Source organism: Diceros bicornis, chromosome 24, assembly GCF_020826845.1.
Source record: "Diceros bicornis minor isolate mBicDic1 chromosome 24, mDicBic1.mat.cur, whole genome shotgun sequence".
Taxonomy (NCBI): domain Eukaryota; kingdom Metazoa; phylum Chordata; class Mammalia; order Perissodactyla; family Rhinocerotidae; genus Diceros; species Diceros bicornis.
The window spans coordinates 5686074-5702401 of NC_080763.1; the positions used below are offsets into that span (position 1 = coordinate 5686074).

General features: G+C 34.2%; 1 protein-coding gene across 10 annotated transcripts in view; it reads left to right on the forward strand.

The window, feature by feature from the left end:
• Positions 1-16328, forward strand: part of KTN1 (kinectin 1) — a 102746-nt gene that overhangs the window by 80067 nt on the left and 6351 nt on the right. For 7 of the 10 annotated variants that reach the window (XM_058566984.1, XM_058566983.1, XM_058566981.1 and 4 more), the window contains 10 exons: positions 1698-1784; positions 5208-5297; positions 8823-8903; positions 9920-10009; positions 10139-10231; positions 10991-11062; positions 11312-11395; positions 11562-11645; positions 14045-14128; positions 15774-15866. In XM_058566984.1, the coding sequence (XP_058422967.1) occupies positions 1698-1784; positions 5208-5297; positions 8823-8903; positions 9920-10009; positions 10139-10231; positions 10991-11062; positions 11312-11395; positions 11562-11645; positions 14045-14128; positions 15774-15866 (858 nt within the window). The remainder of the gene's footprint in view (positions 1-1697; positions 1785-5207; positions 5298-8822; positions 8904-9919; positions 10010-10138; positions 10232-10990; positions 11063-11311; positions 11396-11561; positions 11646-14044; positions 14129-15773; positions 15867-16328) is intronic. The other 3 variants (XM_058566987.1, XM_058566988.1, XM_058566990.1) reach the window with 3 other exon arrangements.

Genomic DNA, 16328 nt, shown 5'->3' on the forward strand with positions numbered 1-16328 from the left:
AGCCGTTTTGTAAACTAAAAGTCTGCCGGTATTCAAACCCAGTATTTTCAATAATTAAATGTCTTTCAAAGCCTTCTGGAACCTCTCTTTTTTAACTGAGAGGTGGTTCAAATTTTGGTAATTAAGCATGATAGAGGGCTAAGAACCTGAATACATTTATGCTAGAATGGGTAGGGATAGTGCTCTAAGAAATATAAATTCTAGTACTTTTACTGAATAGACAAATAGTGAATTTAGGTGAATTTCTTAAATTCTCTCTGACCAGAAGGTGACACTTGTAAATAGAATCCAGACATTCTTGCTAGAGAAGGAATTTTTGACACCCAAGTATGATTGCTGACTTGAGCAGGGTTAAAAATATTATTGATATCTAAGGGGATATTGCTAGTAAATTGATATGTGTTTTTTAATGAAAGTTAAATTTTTTGAAGTTTGCGTTAATTTGTTAATTTAACAAGTTGACATGTTCCTGCACCCCTGAGTTTGTCAAAATTAGGTATGTGAATTGCCCTTTGTGTGTTTGTGTAACATTACTAACAGCATTGCACTTGGCCACAAAACCTGAGGTGAACTTGCCAGTATGCTGCTAACATGGTACCGGCTTTATTATCAGGATTCTCAGACAAGGAGGACGTAGTAGTGCCAGTCTAATGTGGCAGCAGCAGTGCTGGAGGCACTGAAGTGTGTGAAGGGAGCCGGGAGGCTGGAGACCAGCAGATTGCGGCGTCAGTCCATTCATTCTGCCACTTCATTTGCTGTGTATACTTGGCCAAATATCTTAACCTGCTTGAGCTATGGGTTTTCCATCGATAAAACGGGAATAGATACTTCTTGGGGTTGTTGTGAAGATTAATGAGAATTTATGTGAAGTGCCAAGTACACTGTTTGGCGCATAAGTAAGCATTCAAGAAGTGGTGATTATTGGCTTTTCATTTTTTGTTTTTAATCTGTTTAGATTTCTAAATCTGAAGAAAGATTGAAATACAGCCGATTGTCCTTATTCGTATTTGCTAGTGAAATACTGTTAAAATAGATCTTTTCAGAGCTCAGTTTCCAGTGACCTGTTTCTCTTCCAAGAGAATGTGTTTTATGGCTTTCCAGCCTCCCTGTTTGCCTCAATCAAGTAGCTCCTACAATTCCTGTCAGGTTGCTTTGTGGCATACATTTGACCATGCCAAGACAGGTAGAGAAGCACAGTGAGTTACCATGTCATTCCTAGATAGACTTGAAATGTGTTAATTCAATAAAACCTATTTAGAGAAAAAATGCTATGCTGCAGGGGAAAAGTTCCACAAGTGATCCTAGGCCTTGTTTAAAAATCACGTGTAAAGCGTTTGCAGTGCTTGTGTATTTGCTGTGTCCTCAATCCTCTAAAAATCCGTGTACTGGAAATCATATTTGTAATCTTGGTTTGTGTATTTACTTTTGAATGCTTTCCTCTTTGTTACATGTGCACAGTAATTACTTTAAAGCTGACATATTTGGTGTATATACTAAAACACGGGAAGTGGGCATCTTTACTTTCTCATTCAAACTTCTAAACATTGCTTTTTATTTTTTTGCTAATATACATATTTTCCCATTGAAATAATTTTGCAGTAACCAGCATTTAAATGCAGTGCAAAATACTGATGAAGTAAAAAGCAAAAATCTTTCAATATGGATAAACTGAAATCATTTTTTCTAAAAATGATTAGGACCTTCGGGAGAAAAACTGGGAAGCAATGGAAGCATTGGCATCAACTGAAAAAATGCTGCAGGACAAAGTGAACAAGACTTCCAAGGTTGTAAAGCTAACTCCTAGAAATAGTCCACTGAACAGAGAAAATCTGCAGCTTGTCTTAGAATCCGACTAAAGCATTGAATTTTACTGCAATTTAAATATAAAATCTCCTTATCATCCACATTTGTCATCTCTGTCATCTCTGCTTTTTTCATCTACTCTTGGAAGCTTTAATTTTGGGCATGCTGGTTTATTGTGATTACCTGATCGTTTGAGCTTTGGTGATGACTGCTTGAAGCTGAAGAGGCTCAGGAGACCTGTGCTGTCTATGTAAGCTCTTGTCAGCCAGAGCGTGCCTCTTGGGGTGGTTAGGAGAACTTGGATGAAAACCCGGAGCCAAACAATCTAGCTGAATTAACAAACACATTTGAATACGTAGGGTGTACTTAGAATGCACGGTGAACTCTCCTAGGTTCTTTGGGGCACACCAAGATAACTCAGACAAGGTGGAAAATAAGTTTTAAAAAGTCCAGGGAAAGGATCAATTCTGGATGTGTTCTTGGAGATGGTTCCTTAGAAGAGGTGGAATTAAAATTAAACTTCAGGTTTTGAGGCAGCTGGACAGTAATGGTGCATGTGTTATGTTTAGTATGGAATATTAGCATAAGGGATAGTTCTCGTGACGCGAGTATGTAAAGTACTCCTGAAACAGATCCCCTTGTACCTTCAAACCATAAAGGATATTCTCCCTGAGTTCAAGTTGTTCCATGGGTTTAAAGATTTCTTACGAATTGTAATTGAGAAGAAGTTATTTTTAATGATCAAGAGAAGTGACTGTGCCAATTCAGCCAAACATTTTGACAATTCCTGCTGAGAATAAATGTGGAGCTGGAGTGCTGAATTTTGCAGATGGGTAAATAAAGTTCATTAATTCAGCATTGTATTCCGCATTCTATAGCATTTTGTGTCCGATAGTAATCTATGGAATTTTAAATGCAAGTCTTAGTGACATTTGAAGGACTTTTTTTTTTTTTTTGTGCAAAATAGAGTTTTTATAAATTTTTTGATCTTGTATATGTTTGTAGTTACATTTCCTTGAGTGTAATGGATTTGTATTTACTTACATACCTATTCACCTGGCCCTAATTGTCACAAAAACCTGAATTTGAGACAGCTGGCAGATACTGGGACCAGCGAAATTGAGGCCAGCTTGGGCATTATTGTGTCGTTGTAAGTGATTGCAGTCAGTTCTGTTAGCAGTAGGGGTTCTGGTATAGTTTCTATAACTTTGTTTTTCACTGTTAAGAGCTACCTTTTAGCTTTTATTTTGTTAATGAGTCTGGGTATTTAGGAAGTGCTAATCTCTTAATATCGTGCCATTCCTGCAAGAAGGTATATGCCATTTGTCAAAGGTATTCTTGCATATTATGATTCCAAAACATGAGTATAAGAATTTATCGATATTTCAAAACTCATCACCAAGTGCGTGATGGCTTCTTGCATAGCTAGTGATCTACAGAGAATAGAATTTACAGTCTCTCTCTGTTTTAATGAAATTGAGACAGTCCTCAGCGTAGGTAGAAAGTGATGTTTATTGACCCAGGACCACAAGTTGTGCTGTAAGGAGTAAATATTCTTGAGGAGCTACTATGAATGACAGGTTCATATGAAAGGTACTTCATATATATTATACTTAGATAAAGATAGTAAGGATATTATAATCAATTTTCACTATTAGATCTTTTCCAGGTTTTGAATTGGAATGGAAATTACTATCCACCACCAAATTACCTATGTCAAATGAAAAATTTAGCTAAAATTGTTAGTATAGAATAAAAGTAACTTCTCATCTTTGTGCCTCTTGGTTACAAGTTAGAAGCTTACTTCCTTTTGTGAGATTCTTTTTCCCTTGGGCAGTTTTCAAAAAAGCTGCTGTTCCAGTGTCTCTTTTCCTAACTGATTTTTAAAAATCTTTTTAAAGATTTCTCTACCCCTTCTATGGTCAGATGATAAAAGTTAACCTCTTAATTGTCTCTGAATTACCAGTTAACCACTTTCCTTGAATGAGTATTCCTTATTTTATGCAGTTATGTGGGTGTATTCCTGGAAAATAGTGGACTTTATTGAATTACTGAAAATACTCCATTAAAACATCTATTTTTGGGCCAGCCCCAGTGGCCTAGTGGTTAAGTTCAGCACTCTCTGCTTTGGTGGCCTGGGTTTGGTTCCCAGCACGTACCTACACCACTCATCTGTCAGTGGCCATGCTGTGGTGGTGACCCACATACAAAAAGAGGAAGATTGGCAGTGGGTGTTAGCTCAGGGCGAGTCTTCCTCAGGAAAAAAAAAAAAAAGTCTATTTTTTAAATCCTGCCACTAGTCCTGAAGTGTGAACAGAATGATTAATCTCTAGCTTTTTATTGTATAACTTTAGATTTTTGTGTTATTAGATTTTCTTAAATTGAAATATGTGCATCTTAAGTCTGTGATAGATTTCAAAGATCACATTTAAATGATGGGGGAAACAGGGTTGAGATCTTGCTAGCTTGCTTGCCTTCTTGTCACTTGTTGAACTTTACAAGTGTTTTGAGATGATTTTCTTGGTCTAGTTTAGATGTGCATTTTTATAGGTGTCATTTTTTTTATCTTGTAGAGCTAGTTTGGATATTAGATTTTTATTTTGTGTGTGATCAAGTCATTACCCTAATTTTGACAAACCATGGTTTTGAGTTAATAATTGATATCCATTAGATTTGGAGTTAAAATCACCAAATTTAGACATGCATTTGTAATACCTTTAAATTTACAGCTGACAGAGTCCATACACAAGTGTCAGAATTAGTCTTATTGATGCTTGGCATTGGGGAGGTAATATGCCATCAGGCTGTCCTTTCTCTTTCCTCCTTCTCCCATGTTTACCACTCATCAAATTTTGATGATATATATTTTTTTTTTTTTGCTTTGTTTAGCATTAGTAGCTTCACCTGACCTTGAAGCTGGAAATATGAAAGTGGCCATTTTAATTCCTTGGCATTATAGTCCATCAGTGATGCATTTTTTGTAGAGAGATTTGCCAGCCAGTAAGCCTCAGTTGTGTTGCCCAGATGCCTATTTTTTGCATGTAGTTTGTTTTAGCTGTAGGAAGTGTTTTCTGTTTTTGTTTATTTCTTTTTTGAATTGTTTCTGGAGGAGCAAATCACTTGATTTCTAATGGCAAGGACAATGTTCATATTGTCAGATATTGCCTTGGCTTGATTAATATAAGACAGTATTTGTTATTTAGGATGCTTTAGAGATTTTGCAGATTTTTTCTTATGAATGCATTTTGATATTTTAAAATGGGAAATTTTAACATTCGCCAGTATTAAAATGAATTTTTAAAATACTATGACTTTTTCCTCCCTTAGAGCTTAAAAGACTGTAGTTTGTTTTTTTTTTAATTCTGTAATCTTGTAAGTTTGATTTAGTTCATCTTCTGCTTTAGGAAAGACAACAACATGTGGAAGCTGTTGAGTTGGAAGCTAAAGAAGTTCTCAAAAAATTATTTCCAAAGGTGTCTGTTTCTTCAAATTTGGTAAGATTAATTTATTATTTTTGTAAACATGACATCTGTATCATTATTCAAGGAAGTTGTGAATAGGCAGCATTTGCAGTCTGCACTTGGTTTCAGTAGTGCACTGATTCCTTATCCTTTCCATTTTTAACCTAGGGTGCTTTTGAGTGGTTAAGATCAATAACTTGGTTCAAAACTCATTTATGTTTATTCAGCTGTTACTTTTGTTATATTCTACAAAATTTACATATAAGACATGTTATTTAGAACATCATAAACATCGTGTTTGAGAAAGAAATATTTCTCAATGGTTAATAAACCGATAATGTTCCTAATGGCTTTATTCAAAGTAGAACTTAAAGTGATTGCTTCTTAGTTTTAGGACGCTTTATTTTTTAATTAAATATATTTAATAATATGAACCAGGCTCCTTTCATTTCAAAACTTAAGATTTTGGTCATCTGTTAACTTCTTCAAGCAAAGGTCTTGAAGATGATACACAACAACTTGCTTTACTTGAGGTTGTATGTGTTTTAAGTGGAAGAGAAAAGTTGCTTTGATTCAGAGAATTAATACAGTGAATATTTGAGGGCAGAGAAAGCCAGTGAGTGTGTTTGTAGTTTCCCAAAATGGTGGCATGGGTGTTTTTTTTAATTTAATGGAAAATTGTATACATACTCAAAAATAGAATAGCATATTGAGCCCAGTGTACCCAATATCCCACTTCAGCAGTTATCAATATATGGCATGCATTGATATACCATCTTTTTTTACCTCCTACCGTGCACTTCCTAGATTATTTTGAAGGAAGTCAAACATCAGAGTATTTCATCTGTAAATATTTCAGTACCTATTTTTAAGAGATAAGAATTCCTTTAAAAAAACTATTACTACATTTAAAAAAATCCTTAGTTTCATACATCTAGTCAATACTTGTATTTGTCCAGTTGTCATATAAATTGTCTATTTTAATGGAATAAAACCTACTTATTTGGGTCCTGACTAAAACAAACTATAATAAGATCAACATGTAATTGGTTTAAGATATCTCTTAGATCTTTTTTATTCCACGAGTTCCCTTTTTGTCAGCAAACCTTCCCCCCTCTTTTTTTTTGAACTGGTGGTTTCATATGTGGTTTCCCAGTCTGGATTTAGGTGACTGCATCCCTGTAGCGTTAGTATGTTCTTCTGTGCTTTGTGTATCCCATAAATTGGTAGTCAGTAGAGGCCTGATTAGATTCAGTCTCAGTACTTGGGGTGGGGGTAGGAGGGGGTGGCGGCGAGGCTACTCCCTGGGCAGTGTTGTGTACTTCCATCAGGAGGTCTGTAATGTCGGCTTGTCTTTCTTTGGCCCGTTGGAGCTTATTTAGGATGGCTACCAAATCCTTTTGGCACAACACTGCTAAACTTGGGTAGTTTCTTTACTTTGTGATGTGACCAGGTGTTCCTGATTTAATATGTACATTTCCTACCCCAAACTTGGAATTAACTATTTCTACAAGGCTCTTCTTTCTGTGGGCACTGGGGCCGGGGGGGGGGGGGGGCTTGTAAATAAACTTAACAGCCTGTACTATGTGTAGTCTGAGTTTTGCTCTCTTAGATTATATCTACATGTAGTCTACGTTTAACATGCCCAAGAAGCAAACATTCTTTTGTTTCCATAGTAATTGTTGAGGATACATTCAGGGTGATCAATTTAGTAGATATCTACCACTGTGGGTTGAAGTGATGAAGTAACTTGTGCTGGGCAAACGTATGGATACATTGTCAGTTCTAGGAACCTAGAGAAGGCGTTGCTATTCATATATTTCATATTTTTTCCTTTGTGGCCATAACCTGTTTTTATTTCTTTATTTATTCCTATTTTATATTTTATTACTTAATGGAAATAAAATGTCAGGGTTTGTTTATTTGGCAGTATTTTATGAACCAAGAGAGTTAATGATTTATTATTTCTATTCTTTAAAGATTGTGTAAGATCACCAGCATTAAAAATTTTTTTTAATGTAACCAATTCATTCTTAACAGCAATGTTACCCATCCTTAACAAGCAAATCTTTTTGACATTATAAATATTTGTAGATCACCATGAGACATGGATGATGGTATTTGGCTTTTGTTCACTCACTTGTTAAAAGTTGAATATTTCTGCATGTTGTCTGTATATTTAAGAAATGTATTAAACTTTCTGTGTACTACTTAGGGTCTAGCATTTCAGGTTTTTAAAAATATGAAGGATAATCTATTTATCTTAAGATAATAAAGCAATACTAAATTAAATTTAATGTTAAAATAAGTTAATATAGTCAGTAGATATAAAAGAATTTATACGTGAAGTAAATTTTTTTACTGTTTTCTGTTGCTTTTTTGCTAAGCAAATCAGCATAGGAGAGATCTAAACTATATGACCTGGAGGGAGGTTTACAAACTTTAAGCAACTAAATCAGTTTCTCATCTGACTTTAATTTATATTGAAGCTCAGTATTTGAAACTAAATAGGATTTTAATAGTATACATTTAGTCTTGATTCAAATTTATAATATGAGAATGTAATTTTTTTTTTAATGCAGAGGCTTTTTTGACTGATTTGTACTATGGGGTCTTGTACTGTGGTATTGTACCATGGGGTGATCTCAGCATCCAATTTTATATTTTATTCTTCTTTAATAGAATATAGAGAATCCTGATTCAGCCACATAAGGAAAGCCTTAAATTAGAGCAGTCAATAGAAATTTCATGTGTGTTCTTTTTTCTTGGGTTAGACTAAACCAAAGACTTAAAAGAGGAATAAGAAGAAATTTGATTTAAAGAATCTAAAAAATATTCTTTATCAGAGTTTAAAATTCAGACAATAACCATCAAAAATCTAGAATAATTTAGAGTAATGACTAAAACTATAAATAATATGCTTTGTGTTTGCATCAGCTAGCCTGTCAGCACAGATAGAGTTTTTGTTGGTTTTAAACAAGTAAATGTTTGTATATTCTTATCATTTTTCATTATGATTTTAAAGACACTTCATAATACATATTTATTTCGAAGTATTTTCAGAACCCCTGGAGCACCTTCATAGAATTTAAAATCCTTTGAATAGAGTATCTTCAGTTGAACTTCAGTTATATACTTAAGATAGTTTTTGAGAACTGGTTTACCTGAAAACAAGTTTTGAAAAAGTATTCATTCTATGTTTTCTGCATTTTAAAGGTTGAATCTATTAGTCCTGGCACTAGTTAAGTGGTAGAGGCTGGATTTGAGCCCAGATCTTCTATCTATAAGTTCAGAATTCAGTTGCAAATATCCTTGGTCAGGGTAAATAAGTTTTGATTTTGATGGTTGTACCTAGGTATATTTTTAGTGTTTATTTTCAAGGCTGGGTTATGTACAACTTATGCAACAGTTATATTCTTCTTTGAAATTTCCAAAGGGGTGGTGTTTTTGTCTGTGTAAGTTTCTTTTATAATCATCTAATTTGGTTATTTAAAATTTTTTACTTATTTCATTTGGATATTTTTGGAAATTGGTTATTTTGACTTTTCTTCTCCACAGAGTTATAGTGAATGGTTGCGTGGATTTGAAAAGAAGGCAAAAGAATGTGTGGCTGAAACTTCAAGTGCAGAGGAGGTTAAGGTTAGTTCAATAAGTGAAGTATCTACTCTATTTTTTTTTTTTTAATTTTATTTATTTATTTTTTTCCCCCAAAGCCCCAGTAGATAGTTGTAAGTCATAGCTGCACATGCTTCTAGTTGCTGTATGTGGGACGCGGCCTCAGCATGGCCGGAGAAGCGGTGCGTCGGTGCGCGCCCGGGATCCGAACCCGGGCCGCCAGCAGCGGAGCGCGCGCACTCAACCGCTAAGCCATGGGGCTGGCCCTCTACTCTATTTTAACCTATATTTTAAAAAGAAGTAAAGCAGAATTTGTCTTTGTGAGCTTGGGAAAGATAAAGGATATGTTATGAGTAGAATAATGATCTTTTGAGAAAGGGTAAGGTGATTTCTTTTTGTGTAAATTTTGGTGGAAATGCTGTAAGTCTTCCTTGAATTTGATCTGTGTACAAAGCTAATATTTGCCATTTCTTTAACTCTGTATCTTAATCATTTCTAAAACTGAATGTTTAACTACCTCTTACTCTCTTTTTAGCCTGGGTTTAAAAAGTAAAGATCAGTTGAGGTAGGTAGGCAGAAACTGACTGGTTTGCTAAAGCATCTCCAAATACATCATTAGGAGTGTTCAGAACCTAGGTGCATTTTTATCCTTGGCTACTGAAATTTGAGAGATTAAGGTTTTTGAATCTCAAGTGGCATGAATAAAGCCCCCTTTCCCATGTGTGTAGCATAGGCATTGTGACCTTACTTCACATGTGGGCCTGCTTTGATTTTACCATCCTACTTAAGAGAGACAAGCCCCTTTATTATAAAGTTGTGTAATATATTTTGTAATAAGCAGACTCAGGGAGTTTTATTAGCAAAAACCAAATGACCAAAAAGGTCCTTGAACCTCATTGCTATTTAAGAAGGTTGAAATGTAGTGTTTCATTATAAAACAGTTAGAAACCATTTGTCATACTATTAAGTACTGAAACAAATCTGAAGCACAAAACGTGCTGGTAAAACTAGAGAATTTTTCTTTATTTCATTCTTTGCAGGTTCTAGAGCACAAGTTGAAAGAAGCCGATGAAATGCACACATTGTTACAGCTAGAGTGTGAAAAATATAAATCCGTCCTAGCAGAAACAGTAGGAAATGATTTTTAATCTACGTTTTGGTTTTATTTTTAAATCATTAATTTATTCCTTAGTGGTTTAAATAGTTTATCTTGGCATTAGAACATGAATTTTTCAAAACAACTGTACTTTTGTCCATAGGAAGGAATTTTACAGAAGCTACAGAGAAGTGTGGAGCAAGAAGAAAATAAATGGAAAGTTAAGGTCGATGAATCACAAAAGACTATTAAACAGGTATTTAAAAAAGATAAACTTAGAGCAGTGATACTCAAATGTGGGCTCTGGACCAGTAGCATCAGCATCACCTGGGAACTAATTCTTGGGCCCCACCCCGGACTTACTGAATTTGAAACTGTAGGGCCAGCAATCTGTGTTTTAAAGAGCTCCCCAAGTGATTCTGATGCCCACTCAAGTTTGATTATCACTGGTTTAGAGTACGACTAAAGGGTAATGATGTAAAGTGCTTTGAAAGTTATAGAACTACTTACTGTGTGATAACATTAAAGGCAGAGCATTTGGGGTTCTGAGTAAGTTCTACAGCATTGATAAGTGAGCCATGATACAGTATTCAAGAAAAAGTTAATAAATCTTCCTTCTGTTCATGGGACCTGAATGTTCTTGTGGAACCTTAATTTTTCTCCTGTTTACTTGGGTATGGTAAAGGGTGCCATCTGTTATTCACTTGTTTTCCTGGGCCAACTTGTGCAGAATTTAGGGATGCTGATGGTACTCTGTGTTAATACGTTTGAAGATTAATTGTTAAAAAAATTAAGCACTTTTAGCTGGGCCTAATATCATGCAAATAGGATAGGTTTTGACCACAATTTAAATCCAGTTAAATGTGACTCTCATTTTTAAGGTCTGTTAAAATTCAGTATGGCTTTAAATGAGGTGCATTTTAAAACCTCTGAAGTGTCTGATTAAAATTCTATAAGATAGAAGTCTGTATATTCTTGGTGGCTAACTTGGTCATATAATTGTTTCACATTTCAGATGCAATTGTCATTCACACCTTTGGAACAAGAGCTAGAGCGATTAAGAAGAGAAAATAAAGATATTGAAAATGTATGTTATTTCATCGTTTGACTTGTAACCTATGGACTCATTTTTAGCATTAAGGGTTGTCTTAAGATCTGTGTTTTAAAGTTTCTTTTATTTAATGATGCAGGGGTATGCTTTTAAGAATATCTTGGGTAGTGTTGGAGATGAAATAGTTTTATATTTCTAAGTGTCCTAACTTTTCATTGTGGGGAAGCATCATGAAAGGAAATCTTAAATGGTTTGTTAACTTTTCCTTCTTTGTTGCATTGCTAGCTGAGAAGAGAACGAGAGCATTTGGAAATGGAACTAGAGAAGGCAGAAATTGAGCGATCTACCTATGTTACAGAAGTCAGAGAGGTACTTACAATAGAATTTTTTCAACCTTGCTTCTCAATTTAAATTAACTTTGCAACAGAGTGATAAAATATTTCAGTATAAGTTGTTTGTGGCAGAGCTTCCGAGTAGCATACAAAACATGGGATATCATAAGGAGATCAATCTTAAACTCTAAACTTCATTGCAGCTGAAAGATCTGTTGACTGAATTGCAGAAAAAACTTGATGATTCATATTCTGAAGCAGTAAGACAGAATGAAGAGCTAAATTTGGTAAGAAGCTTGTTCTCCACTGGGTATTAAGTAGGCTCTGAAAACACTTGTGTTGACATGTGGAGAGACCATCCAGACTTTTTCTCCTTGCTAACATCTTTAGCTTGGCGTTTTGTAAGTTTAAGATAATCTTCATATTCTGATGACTCCTAAGATGGGCTTTCTTTTCTTGACTCCTATGATGATCCTTCTTTTCTTAGCTCCTAACAATGGCATGTTTGGCTTGCAACTCTTTTTCAAAAAAATTTTCTGTGTTTTATAAAACCGCATTTTTTGAATAGTATTATTTTCAGTGAATAAAGAAATGAAACACACAGTAAAGATTGGTTGAGTTGTGAAGATTCTCTTCTCAGAGTTACCATAATTAACGAGACCTCTTGTTTCTAACCTGGAAGGAGATTATTGAAGATTAAAGATACATACTCTTTATTCAAGGGCAATAAGCTAATCCAGCTTCTTCTTTGAACTGGTCTTTCTATAGATTGTAGAAAACAAAAAGCTTGTGAAATTCTTTATCATTAACATAACATTTAGAGCACAGTAATCCTAAAACTATAGACTTGAAGATGAGTAAAATTAGCTAAATATCTTATAAAGGCATAGAGCACACTGTATTCCCATTCTTAAATTTTCTAGAAATTTATACTAATTGTGACAGGCTTAGTTGTTAGATAGATATGACTGTCTTGTCGTATGTTTCAAACAACAATCATTATGTCTTTCCATGACTTAAAAATTGTTATAGCATGTGATTAGATTTTCTTAAAGTACCTGAATAAACTCTGGGAAGATTACAGTAAGTTTTCTCCTTACCCCTAGTTAACCCTGCCAGATTTGGAATTTCCTTATTAAGTAATGCTGTATGTGCCAAAGAAAACCTCATAACTCATTCATTTGTGGTTGGTTTTCTGTGTTAGGGTGGTAGTTTATGGGAATCAGTTTTCAGAGGACTGGAAATGTACACATAGAGCCCTACACACCCACCCACACACCGCTCTTTGTCTTTGAAGTAAAATTTTTGTTTTATTTACCTTCATTTTACCTTCATTGACTCATTCCCACTGCAATGTAAGACTAGGTTTATACGTATGTTTGCTGTACATTGCACAGATCAGGACTGTGATACACCACAACTATAAGCCTTACTCTAGAATGTATTTTAAAAAAATCATTTCGAGCTATGGTTGTTGGAGATTTTACTTTTAACTTCAGTGCCTGGTGGCTGCCTCCAACAGTAACATCAAACCCACAGGATTATGGTTGAGTCTCCCTTCAGCTTCTTTTTTGCCCCTTGGCTCCTGGCAAGAGGCCGTTTTGAGTGTTTTTTGTTTTTGTTTTTTTGCCTTGAGTTTGTAATCTTTATTTTAGTCTTTCTGTTTGTTTGATCAGGATAACTGTGGTCACATTTTAAGATAAATTAACATAATTTTGTTTGCCTTTACACACTTTGTGTGTTCTTGGGCTAAAGGAATAACCTCTTGACATATTAAATCAGAGTTAGGTAAAGGAGCAAAAACTGAAGGATTTGAGTATTTAAGTTGAGTTCCCAAAATAAAATTCCCAAATGGAATGTGTCCCACTAATTCTCCCTCCAGTTTGAGGTGTCGGTGTGTTATATTCCCCTTTGGGTCTCCAGAACTGTTTGGAATGTTATGCCTATGGGTGGGAGGCAAAAATCAACCTGATGAGTTTAATAAGAAAGTTATTTTTTGTCAGTGTAGTTCATTTTCCTTATTCATATTTAATCAGAACAATTATCAAGAGTAGAGGCATTATATATTGGCACTAGAGTTGTATAGAGCTTTATAACTGTTTTGAGAAGTTGGTTATTGAGAAGTATATCTTAAGACATTTCTTGTTGGTATAATTAAGTCAGTGTTGTCTTGCACTGATCTCTTTAGTGACATCTTAAAGATTAAATTTTTGAAGTTTTCATTTTACTGGATTTGTAATTTTCTGTTCAGTGTGTTTTAGAATATTACACAATTGACTCTTCTTAACTATATAGGTCAAGAAAGCCTTTAAAAACTAATTAGTAAAATTTCTGATTACTTGCCTTTTAATTTGGAATAATTTAAATATGAATGAATTACTCTATGAATAGTGTATAGTAATACTTTTAAAAGGCACTTTACTGGAATTTGATGGTTTTTGTTTCACATTCGCAGTTTTCTACTCTAAACTCGAGTTCGTTTCCATAGCTTTTCTTATGTTTAGCTTTACAGATGGGAACCTCTACTGCTTAGCTTTTCTTTATATCTGGTGCAGCATATTGGCTAATCTACTGTGCATAATAACTGTTAGTGATCCCATTGTTTCTCATCTATTCTTCAATCCTAGAGGTCTCAGCATAATCAAAGAAGGTGCAAATTAATTGTGGTGTTCCTTTATTTTTACAGTTAAAGACACAGTTAAATGAAACACTCACAAAACTTAGAACTGAACAAAGTGAAAGACAGAAGGTAGCTGGTGACTTGCATAAGGTAAGACAGTGCTTGTCCTGAAGATGCCATATAATCATGCTGTGTTGTGCCTTGAATTTTCAGCAAATATAGTGCTAATTCTGGATGTGTTCTTTTGCATCATTATAGTCATTTGTTAATAAATTTAATCTATTTCCTATATAGTTACATTTTTGCAATTAAACCTTTCTTGGGTTGTTTTCGCATTATTAATTTGCTTTATCATTTCATCACATTTATATAATTGATTGCTTTATAAAGTATAGATTAAATTTAATTGAAGTTATTCTTTTTTAAAAATTTGGTTACATCCATGTATTTTTTTATTGGTATTTGCTTATGTAGTCATTTACAAAGCATGTTTCTTTTGATCTTTATGGATCTAAAAGATATATAGACATCTGATGTTTCAGAAATTTGTTCATTTATTTCTTTGTAGACATACATTTTTCTTAATCTTATGTATAAATGAGCAATTTTTAGGATTACATTTCTTATTCTTTGTATTAGGTTGACACGTTATTTGTAATTCTGTTTTGAGATATTTTAATAGTGTAATTCACATATGCTTATATCACAGCTGCTTTAGAGTTATGAGTATGTTTTAGGAGATAGTCATTAGCAAAACAAATACATCGCTTTTTTAAAAGTTGAAAGATTTTTGTTAGTTCTGTATGATTATAGTTTAAAATTGTTTATGCAAAAGTCTAGGAATCCAGAATTGCTTCAAATTATTTTGGTGTTATCATTACCAGTAGATAAAATGTGAACTTGGGAAGTTTGTTTTAGAGCTCAAACTTAGATCCGTGATACATTGTCAAGGCTGAGCAATCTAGTTTACTTTGATATGTGATTTTAATTTTTGACCTCTGGATCAAAATATAAAACATGCAGTTTTAGCCTAGCAATTTAGTTTCTCAGGAGGTACTTTAAGGATATTAAATAGGTGCTCAAAGATATGGATAATGCCATGTTACTTATGATGGCTAAAATGGGAACAGTAGGTGACAGTGGACTGCCCCATATCTGTATAATAGAAGTACCATGCAACACTTGATTGGAAATGCACATAAATATTTATTGACATGAAAAAAGTTAAAATACTTTGTAAAACAGACAGGTATAAAACAGCATGTATGTTAAAAGGCCATTTATATAAAATTTTTTTCCAATTTTCTGTTAGCATATATATATTGAGAAAAGGAATCTAGACCAGGGGTCAAAAAACCCACGCACTGTTGCATTGTGGGCCACATAATGGCTTCTCTCACATACTCTTTGTTTGTTTGTTTAACATAACTCTTTAAAAATGAAAAAACCATTCTTAGCTTGTGAGCTGTACAGAAACAGGCTGTGGCCAGATTTGGCTGACCCCTGATCTAGACTAACGTTAACCTAAGCATCAACTGTGGTTATTTCTGTTTTTAATTTCTTTATACATTTTCTGTATTGTTTGAACTTTTTAAAACAGTGTGTCTTTATAATCTGGTGGAAGAGGAAGCTATTTTCATTTTGGAGAAAAAATTGAATGGATTGGCTTTACATTGTATTTTGAGAAGAGCTTTAATCCTGTATAAAATATGTAAGAAACATCACTCATTTCTGTCTTGTGTGTGTGTATTGATCAGTTGTCGTATTTAGAGGCTGCCATGTGCTTTCCTTACAGGCTCAGCAGTCACTGGATCTTATCCAGTCAAAGATAGTAAAAGCTGCTGGAGACACGACTGTTATTGAGAATAGTGATGTTTCCCCAGAAATGGTAGGCATTTTCTTTAACCCCATATCTCTAGGCTAATTACCTTGTAAATTATGTGAAGAAACAAGATTCATCTCTGACTTAAAAAATGCCTTTATAATGTGCTTCCATCAGTTATGTTGCATTTGACTGAAAGTCATCTTTTCTTTGAGATATCCTATCTGAAATGCAATGTTTTTATTAATGTTTGTTTTCATTTTAGCTTAGTGAGAAATTATGTTCATTTAAAGGTTTGTTTTGAGAGCGATTATAGTATACTGCTTAAGCGTAGACTCTGTTAGCCTATCTTCGAATCCTGGCCCTACTACTTAGTAGCTGTGTGACTTTGGACAAATTCCTTAACCTCTCTGTGCTTTAGTTGCCACATCTGTAAAAGGCAATGATAATAGTACCTATCTTGTAGGATTGTTGAAAGGAAAAAATGAGTTACTATATAAACACTTAGAATAGTGGGTAGCACTTACA